The 10,107-nt window shown below is 54.8% G+C and overlaps 1 protein-coding gene across 1 annotated transcript; it reads right to left on the reverse strand.

Annotated features, from left to right (window-relative positions):
- Positions 1–1,016: 1,016 nt before the first annotated feature.
- Positions 1,017–8,387, reverse strand: LOC115524987 (NADH-cytochrome b5 reductase 2). Its single transcript, XM_032595123.1, has 8 exons — positions 8,255–8,387; positions 7,909–7,981; positions 5,245–5,351; positions 4,839–4,968; positions 4,162–4,245; positions 3,346–3,431; positions 2,108–2,207; positions 1,017–1,189 (listed from the first exon to the last, which is right to left on the reverse strand). Exons 1-8 carry the CDS (start codon positions 8,327–8,329, stop codon positions 1,017–1,019), a joined length of 828 nt encoding a protein of 275 aa, XP_032451014.1. The 5' UTR covers positions 8,330–8,387.
- Positions 8,388–10,107: the final 1,720 nt, after the last annotated feature.

Below are 10,107 nucleotides of genomic sequence, written 5' to 3' on the forward strand. Positions count from 1 at the left end.
ATTAAACACAGCCGGGTCTGAAGCCCACCCCTGCCACCTCCTGTTGGAATGACCTGGGGGCAATAACTTCATCTTGGAGCCTCAGTTTTCTCCTCTGTAACTTGGAGAATAACTCCCCCCATAGAATCTCTGGCTTGTTATGAGAATGATGAGAAGTAAAGTGCAGAAAGGTTCTACCCACTCACAATAGCAGAGAAGCATATCAGCCTGGCCAGGAACAGCAGAGGCCATCGTGGTCACTTGTATGATTTGGGTTTAGCAACGCGAAGGATTTAAGGAATAGTTCCTGGAGCCTACTCTTGTTTGCAAATTCAGAAGCTGCTATATTAACCACCCTGGGCACCACGCTGGGATGCTAGGAAAACCACAGCCCTGGCCTGTGTTTGTTGCACAAAGCCCAGGAGTCCAGCATTCCTGGAGCCTGCCTACCCTGTGGATTTACTACTACCCTAATACATTTGAACATCATTCCCACTTCAAGGGTATGCCACAAAGGAAGGAAGGATGCACGTGGAGGGTGCCTAGGCCCTCCAGTAGGTCTGGCCTTAAACACAGAACACTCTGAAGAGGGGTGTTCAGGAGACAGATTGGAAGCTGACGTGACCCCACTTGGATTCTTCTGGAATTCTGCCCCTGCACTTTTACCAGTCCTGACCTCCTTGGGACAGAGAACAGTTCAGATGTAGGGCTGGCCAAGGCCTTCTAACCTTCTAAAACTGCCTAGCAGGTGTCCCACAAGCCCCATCTCATGAGCTGTCTGCTTTGGACTGAAGCTTATTTCACTAAACTATGGGAAAAGCTACGAATTGAGCCTCCCAAGCAAGGCGGTCTCAGAAACCAGTTTATCTCCAACCCTGTGAATGCTGCTTCGTAGGCCCACACCCAGAAAAGGAGCGATGTGCTCAAGGATGCATTACAGGCGCTTGTGAACACACGCCACTTTAATGTGCTGAGGCAGAGCTCACTCTGAAACAGAGGAAAGGGACCAGGCAGATTTGATAAAAGCAAGGGAGGTATTAGTAAGTGAAAATCATGTCCTTGGTATAACCCAGTTTCTCCAGATTAGGGTGAGCGGCTGTCTGGATCAGGGGCAGGGGTCCACACACCAGGATGAACGTGGACTGGCCGGGAGGAGGGAGGTGCTCTTTGATCATGTTGGCGGTGATGTAGCCTGAGCTGTACTTCCAGCCTGAGATGAAGCAGAAGTAGAAAAAAGCTGTGGGGGTGCCAGGTGGAGTCCCTGACCCCAAGCCTCCTGCCTGGCCTCCCTAGAGAAGGAACCCAGGCTACTCTCCAAGACTTAGAAGCCTGCATTGCTGTTCTCTGCAGAGAAGCCGCAAAGTCAAGGACGTGGTAGGCTCAGGCAGCCTTCAGAAGTGTCTACCCCCAGATCCCAGGCTCACTGCTGGGACTCTGAGGCCCCCAGCAGGTGTCTGATGCTGCCGGCACTGTCAGGGATGGAGAACACAATAGTGGGGTGTGGTCTGAGTCACGGCAGAGATCTGGGGCCGTGATCTGGGACCGTACAGACTCAGGTTTGCGGCTCAGTTGGGGGCGCCCTCTGCTGGGCAGTGAGCTATATGACAAGGCAGGTGCAGTTCAGCGCAGCAGGAGAGTGACAGCCACGGATGGTGGGCTGTGCGTGGTGGTAGCCGCGTGCTGGCAGCCACGTGCTGGCTAGGGTCGCAGCAGCTGGCTGGGGCTTAGCACGTGATGACTGCTATCCAGGAGAGGCCGGGTGGTAAGGGAGAAGGGGTCACTGGCCATATTAGATGCCACGTGTGTGCTATCTCTGTGGGATGCTGTATCAAGTGTAGCATGGAGTGGGTGTTCAGACTGACCCAGTGACTCAGTGTCCCTCTGAGTCCCTCCTGAGGTTCAGCGCGTGTATGGACTGCTGCTGAGATATCACACACATGCCCTTGAGTGCTCTCACAAACAGGTCATCCCAAATCCTCTCTCCCTCAAATCCCTCCATTTCCCATGCAGAGACAGAGCTGAAGGTCTCAGCCCTCCAGCACAGATCCAAAAACCAAACCCAGGGACCAGTTCCTGAGGTGGGTCAAGGGTTGGAGCTAACCCACAGTGGGGACAATGGGCATCGTACCAACAGGAGGCCTGTCCAGGGTGTACCACAGGCTGAACTGTTCCGGGTGAGTTCTGGCAACTTCTTCAAGCTCTTTTCTCACCAAGATATCCTCCTCTGTCTAGAAAATAAGGAACGTGAGCAAAGCCCCTCCAGGGACATCCTGCTTGTCCCCCACACTGGGCACACGGGTCAGCACACGTCTGCCCAAGCTGCCACTGCTCTAGTTGGATGCTGTCACCACGGCTCCTGGGGCAAATGAAGGTTCTGCGGCACTTCCTGCACTACCAACCCTCTCTCGTGGGTGGAGGAGGTGGGCTGTGCGGCAGAGGCGGTGACTGTCCTCAGCTGGAAGGACACAGCTGAGCACAGGTGCACAGGCTGGGTGGCCTCATTCTGACGGCCCAGACCCCCACCCCCATCCACACTGAGCACCAAGCTATCCTGCCGGGCTGGACCGAGCTTAGTGTGGGCCCAGGACCTCTCGCAGGGAGTGCAAGGGGCGAAGGCCGTAATATGGAAAGAAGATCGCACCTAATACCACAGCACTGGAGAGCTATGGGACAGGAAAGCAAAGGCTGGAGCTTCATCTGGGGAAAGGGAGCCAAAGCCACGAGAAACCTGTGCCAGGCCCAGAGGTACCACACAGAGGACCTGGACCTCAAGACTCTTCACAGTTCCTGCACCAGCAATCCTACTCCTGGGATTCTGTTTAAGAAAATAATCTAAAAGGCATCAAGCCTAGGCTATATTGTTCATCACTATATACTTGACAACTGGGAAAACTGAAAACAATCTGAAGGCAGAAGATGTACTAAATTATGGTGCAACTTGGTACAGACTGATGAAAATATGTACAAAGAGTTTTGACGAGAAGAAAGTGCCTGTGTGGTAATGCTGGGTGAAAAAACAAAACTGTGTTATAGATGTAATTGCAAATATATGGCATGTATAGAAAAAAAAAAGTCATATTTATTTTTGTATTTTCTGAAATTTCTACTGAGGGCATCTATGACTTTATACTCAGAAAACCAGAATTACATATTAAGAAAGGAAGGAAAGCTTAGTACGTAAAGTGGCTGGGGGAACAGTTAAAAACAAAAACAAAAAAACAACCGAAAAACCAGGCCCTCCCCCAAGGCCGCAGGCACCCCAGCAGCGAGAGAGCTCAGTGGGGGGGAGGTATGAAGGCAGAGGCCCCGCTCAGCAAACATTCCATCCCACCCCTGCAAGCTCAGGGCTGATTGGGCAGAGCTGACCTGGTTGGCAAAGATGAGGGACATCCTGGTCCTGTCGTCGGGGTTCTTGGTGATGTGGCGAATGAGCTGCAGCATGGGCGTAATCCCTGGAATAGTAGCAGATGGGACACAGCTAGCCGCTCTCTCTCCCTCTCTGCTGCCCACAGTCCCTGGTCTGCAGCCCCTTAACAGTCTTCCTTAGCCGCAATCCTACTTTTCTCATGTCTGCCCCCAAAACTCAAAGTGGAAGACCACCCCTCCTTTTGGTTTCCCCTTCCAATGCAACAGTAAATCGAAAGGCCCTTTCTTGTTTTCCTGTGGCAAGATGGAAGGAGACTGGCTCGGAACTGAAAGTGGGCTGCACACCCAGCTCCCTCACTTGCTGTCTGACCGTGGTCAGTCACGTGCCTGGCTGCGTGTCCCCATTTGTAAAAGAGAACGACAAGTAAATGTGTTCATTTTACGAGTGCCCGTTGTGGTGCCTGGCACGTTGTAGGTGTTCCCACGTTCCATTCTTTCAGGCATTCGTTTTCAAGGGATGGGGAGCATCAGGCTTGACCTGGATCCAGGAGCCCTTGGGGGACCATGTGTGGGCCTAGTCAGCTCGGTCCCCAGACCTTTCTATGGTCCCCAGCATGACTTCCTGGGGCAGCCACCATGTTGAGTAAGGGGAGCAGGGCACACGAGGTTGGTTTCCAGGCCTATCATCAACCTTGCACTTCCATCTAAAACAGCTAGGAAAGGGTCTCCCACACCACCCCTTCTAGCATCAAATGAGTCCAAAGTCAAAAAAGTCTGGGGACCCACCCTGTGGCTGAAGCCCCAGAAGCCTCTTACCTGTGCCCCCAGCAATCATTCCCAGGTGACTGACCACCTTTTCTTCAGGGTCACTTGTTTTGTATGGTTTGATTGAAAACTTCCCTGGAAACACAGAGGATACTTCTGACTTCTGCAGCTCTTGCCTGAGAGCTTACAAAAGATCCCAGACGCTCCTTGGGACCCCCAGGAGGAAAGTCCACCTGAGGAAGTGGCCACACCATTCTAAACCAGAAAAGCAAGTCGGTGTGCCCCGTTCCAGTCCCCGTGCCCTGGTGCAAAGTGGAAACAGAGGCTGGGCTTCTTTGAGGACTCACTAGACCTTTTCTTCTGAGGAAGGAGAGGGGCACAGTGAAATTAAATGGAGCCTCGCAGAGCACTGAGCCACAGCAGTGAAAGAGTGAGTCGGTGGTGAACATGTGAGTAAGTGAGCGAGTGTGGATGGCATCCATCTATCCATTCTTCAGCATTAGCGGGTACCTCTTATGTATCAGGTGTTGTGCTGGACAGACAGTGATGAGGAAAAACCCCAGCACTCCCCTACCATAACAAAGCTTACAATCTCATAAAGTGTGTGTGTTGAATGAATGTATGAAGACTTTAAGGACAAGTGCACATGACCCAAACATGAGATGTTTTCTAGAACAACCACAGGAATCTTCTTCCCAGCAGGAAGTCCAGCATAAACCCCCTAGTACCTGGCTCATGATAGAACAGGCGACCGGTGGGCCCTCGAAAAAGGACGGTGTCCCCAATTTTCATGTTCTCCAAGTACTGAGTCATCTTCCCCCCTTCTGGATAATTGGGGTGTACATTTTTGAAGTAGACCTGAAAAAATAAAGCAGCCTGGTTTTCACACATGCAGACCTGAGGTCACAGCTGCATACAACTAAAAATTCCATTTGCCACTGGAAACCTTGCAGAGAAAATCCTCTGTGCTCACAGTTGCTCTAAGCACCCCCTGAAGACTTGGCCAAATCAACAGCTTCACTGTTAAATGACAGTGCTGGAAAGCCCTTCCCAGGACACGAGTCCCCTCTCCACCCTACCACCTTTAATAGGCTTGTGAGGGTGAGGCAGGTGGACCCAGTAGGCACCATTTACCTTTATAATCAAGTCCACAAAGCCTTGGTCATCATCACTGGACACAGGCGTGTAAGCCCTGACCACCAGAGCACCATCAATTCTGGCCAAGAGATGGATATAGTTACCTGCAGAAAAAGCATGCAGTGTTAAATGTGAGCACAGCCAACCTAAACAGGACTCAGGATTCCCATAAAGGACTTGGCTTCAGGGAAGTGGGTGCATGTGGCAGGGTGCATGGGAGCACGGCCAAGCAGAGGAGGAGTCCAGATCCAGGAGGCCTGGGTCCTAGGCCTGCCCTTGTCACTCTGCATGCTACCCTGGGCAAGTCACTTCACCTCTCTGGGTGAGTGGGGACGATATGCCTGCCCTGCCCCCATCCCAGGGGAGCTGTGAGCTTCGTGTGAATGCACGCTCACTCATCAAAATATTCTGTGGAACAGGAAGACCTCATTAAAGTTGGAGGCTGAGTATTAAAAGTAATAGAAAGGAGTGTTTCCCTTTTAAATATTTTTTGATGTTTATTTTTGAGGGGGGGGGGAAGGGCCAGAGAGAGAGGGAGACACAGAATCCGAAGCAGGCTCTAGGCTCTGAGCTGTTGGCACAGAATCCGATGCAGGGCTCAAACTCACGAACCAAGAGATCATGACCTGAGCTGAAGTCGGACGCTTAACCGACTGAGCCACCCAGGCATCCCAGGAGTGTTTCCCTTTTAAAGCAAAATATGTTGCCTTCACAAAGTCATTTCTTCTTAGACTGAGTGGATCAGTGGGGTCTGTGAATGAATCACGACCCCCTCATCTGTCTCTTGCTGCTTGAGCCGCCCTAGACTCACAGGTATGCTGGGCCCCGGGATTTGGATACTGCAGACCAGGAGTTCTAGAAAGAGTGTTGTGTCTTTCTGGCCAATGGCTCTGCTCGAGGGGCAGCAGTAAAGTTTTGAGCCATGGAATTCTGCCCCTCCTGGGTAGAACCGAATGGACCAGGTATGGCCAGAGACCTACATATGGTGACTACAACCCAGTGTCACATAGTGGGTATGGCGACTCAGATGGTTGCTGGATCTAAAGTGGGAGCTTCAGTGACTAAGACAAGCAGTGGTGAGGGCAGGAGCTGCCATCAAGAGATGCTAAGAGACAGAGGCAAAATGAAGCTTTGTGCCATCCAAGGGAGTAGAAACTATGCACAGGAAAGATGGAGCAGAGGTGCAGACAGAAGCGGAAACCTGGGGAGACACAGAAAGGAGGAAGAGAAGGAGGAGAGGAGGAAGCCTTGAAAGTCCTCAGGGTCTGTGAGGAGGCCCTGAAGCCTGAGGTGCAAACACTCGGGGTTAAAAAAGGACAAGCGCTATACGGGAATTCAAATGAAGAGAAGAGAAAGGAAGGGAAGAAAGAAAAGACAGGCTCAATGACTCTGGCTGTGGCCTGGCTGGGCATCAGGGATATGCAGAAATATATGCCTGAGGCAGTTTCCTTCAGAGAACAAATCTGAACCTGGAGACCTCAGATAGGCTCTTTCAGATGCAGCCAACCTGGGCCTGGCCTGGCAGTGTCCGTCCCCGGGGAAAACGGGGCTGCCTAGCTGGCCCCATTTCTAAGCTGCTGCATTTCCTCTGACCTGGAAAGCATCAGTGATCGCCGAGTCCTCATAGCAGACTCTCCCAGAAGCCTCTAAACTACCTGTCACACTAACTTTGCACCGCCTACACCAGGGCAGAGGAGAGGGTGGGTCATGGCAAGATTCTAAGAAATTTCTATTCCTCGAAGTTTTTCATTCTTTTAGCCTTCTTGCCAACAGGACTCACCCCACAGACTAGGCAGAGGGCTGGAAGGCAGGCGGACACTGAGCTCTTGTGGATGGGGACAGAGAGAGGAAGCAGTGAGGAGGCTCAGGAGCCAGGCTGGCTGCCTGGTCACCTGAGGAGAGGTCAAGGTTTTGTAGGACAAGTAGGTCATGGATTAGGATCTCCACCAGGTTGGCAAGCAGCACTAGCAATTTGTACAAAGCTCTGAATCCCCAGGCTGTGGACCTAGCAGAGGATTTCTACCTCATCAACATGAAACTGGGTGTCTGGTGGTGGTACAGACCAGAAAGGGGGTAACTCGGAACTCTAAGACCTCTAGGGCTGGTATTCACAATGGGTCCCTCCTTGTGTGGATCTGAGGTCCCTGCTGAAAAGCCACACTATGTGGGGAAGACACACTTGACTCCCTCCTGCCTCTCCACACATTCTGGGCCTTTCTCCTGACTTCAGGGGAACATCAGTTCCTTCTACCCCTCACATGTACACAGCACTTGGCACTTTCTGAATTTTCTCATCCATCGGTCACTTTACCTTCACAACAACCCAAGCGGCGGACAGGCCTGGGAAACCCCATTTCATAGACTGAGGCACAGAGAGGTTGAAGGACTTGACTCAGGTTGCCCAGCAAGGAGCCTGTGATGAGATCCCAGACCTTCTGATTCTAGATGCACTTCCTTTCAATGCTGAGATATCACTTCTGTGTCAGCCCAAATCAAACAGTGAGAAAAGAAATGGACTGTCCCCAAGCCCATCTCCCTATCTCTCTTGAGCTCACGTGTCAGGAAAGATAACAAGGAGACTGCTACACCCCAGCTGAGTTTTTGAGAGGAGCAGAGTGCCTGCAAGGCCCAGTCCTGGCGATGATACTAAACCCCACTCACCTACAGGAAGCCCCAAGACATGGTCCAGTGAGGGCAGTCCAAAGCGGAACCTCCGGGTGTTGTGGCTGATTTGCTATAAAATAGAAAACAGAGGCAGACTGTCAGCTTTCTAGAAGCCTTTCTGGGCAACTAAGATACCTGGGAAAGGAGCTCTATTTGGGACTACCCCGGAACACACAGATGTACACACACACACACACACACACACACACTCAGTGGGGAGCAAACTGGAGGCCCTGAAACTCCTGTCCCATTGCCCTGCCTTCCCAGCCAGCACATCCCCCACCACTCTCGTGCTCTTCTCTTTCACAGGCTGACAGTGGAAAGGGTGGGCTGACTCCATTACCTCTTTCTCAATCAAAGGCAGTGGGTACTTGGTTTCAGAGTCCTGTAGGGTGATACATCTCTTCCTTGAGTTCATGTTCCTCAGGGCCAGCAGGAGCACTGTGACTCCAAGGACAGTGATGACAAGGAGCAGGGTTGGGTCCTAGCAGACAGTGTGAACAGTGCACCTCAGGTCCCGCCGGCCCCGGGGGAAGGACTGTGCTCAGGCACAGCAGTACCCTCCCACACCAAAGGCACAGAAGAAACCAGACAGAGGGAAAGGTAATAAAACAATGCAGGCTGAGCCTACAGTGGACCCGGAGGGTAGGGAGGGGTCAGCTGCACATCAGACCACGCCAAGCAAATGGCCAGGGAGTGCTAATGTCACCAGGCCAGCCCTTCCTGCCCATCTGCCTCCATCCTGGTTACACTCGAGGGTGCAAGTCCTGGGAGTCCCCTCCTTGAGGTGATGACACTGCTTCTAACCCACAATCTGGAACATGGTCCCAGTCCCCAACGGCAGAACTAGACGGGGATAAGCGCTGACTCCTCCAGGAGGTGGCTGCGGCTAGGCAGGGATGGGGCTCACTTCCCCGCTACTCCCCTATCCAGGCGGGGTTGGGGTGGGGTGAGTACCTTCGATCTGGGGGTGGGGGGCTTACCTTAGAGCCTCGGGACACGCCAGCACCCACCAAGGCAGGTGAAGGAGGCCTGGACTCTCACCTGCAGCCACTCCTCCGGGCTCCCGCCCCCGCCCCCGCCCCCGCCGCCAGCACTGCCAGCCTGGCCATCGCCCAGGAGCCGTCGCGGGACCGGGGAAGGGCCGCGGGCTCCCTCTCTCGCCTGACGCCCCGCTCCCCGCCGCGCCACGCCTGCTCCGGCGCCGCTCGGGCCCGCCCCGCTCCCCGCCCCGCGCGGCGCCGACCGGCCCACGCCCTCGGCCGCCAAGCCCGCCCGGGGCCCAGTTGGACTCCCACGGCCTCGCCCCGCTGCCGTGCCCTGGGTACCCACCCGGAACGAGACGCCGAACAGGTCGTCGAAGTGGGGCTGGTTGCGAGGCCGCGGCGAGTCGGGCGCCCGCAGCTCCGCCTGGCGGACGCAGAGGCCTCGAAGCCGCGGCCGGCGACGCGCGCCCGGCCACTCCCGCTTACCCCCACACCGCGCGCCCCACCGTGGAGCACCCCGCGCGCCCCCCGTGGAACCCCCCGCGTACCCCACCTCTCACCGTCCCCCGCGCGACCCCGCCGTGGAGCCCCTCGCGTAGCCCCCCACGCACCCCTCCCCACTAACCACCCCCCCGCGCGCCTCCCCGTGGACCCCCCCCGCGTCCCCCGTGGAAACCCCCCGCGTCCCCTCCTACACCCCCTACCGCTCCCCGTCCCCCGCGCGAACCCCCGGGGAGCCTCTCGAGTACCCCCGCACCCCTCCCCGCTACCCCGCCCGCGCGCCCCCCCAGGACCCCCCTCCCCTGCACCCCCCACCGCTCACCCACCCCCCACCCCCTTGGCGCCCTAGGAGTTCCCTGTCGCGTGACTCTCTCTCTGCCCCGCCCTGCCCCTAGGGGCCGCACGCGACTAGGGGCTGCCATTGCTGCGGGGTCCCCGTTCCCAGGGGCCATCCCTTGTTTATTCGTGGCCCCTCTCCATCCTGCCCTCCTTCCTGCACCCTCTGAGCAGCTCGGACGGAGAACCTCCTCTCTGCACCTTGTGGAAACTTTGCCAAGGCTGGAGGAAAGGAGGGGCGTCTGAGTGGTAAGAAGGGGATGCTGATAAAGGAAAGGGGAATTCAGGCCAATTCAGAGAGCACAGGAATATATCCGTTTGACGAGGGTAAAGAGCTCCTACTCTGAGCCTGGTCTAGTGCTGGGTGTTTCCC

Source organism: Lynx canadensis, chromosome D1 (genome assembly GCF_007474595.2).
Source record: "Lynx canadensis isolate LIC74 chromosome D1, mLynCan4.pri.v2, whole genome shotgun sequence".
Taxonomy (NCBI): domain Eukaryota; kingdom Metazoa; phylum Chordata; class Mammalia; order Carnivora; family Felidae; genus Lynx; species Lynx canadensis.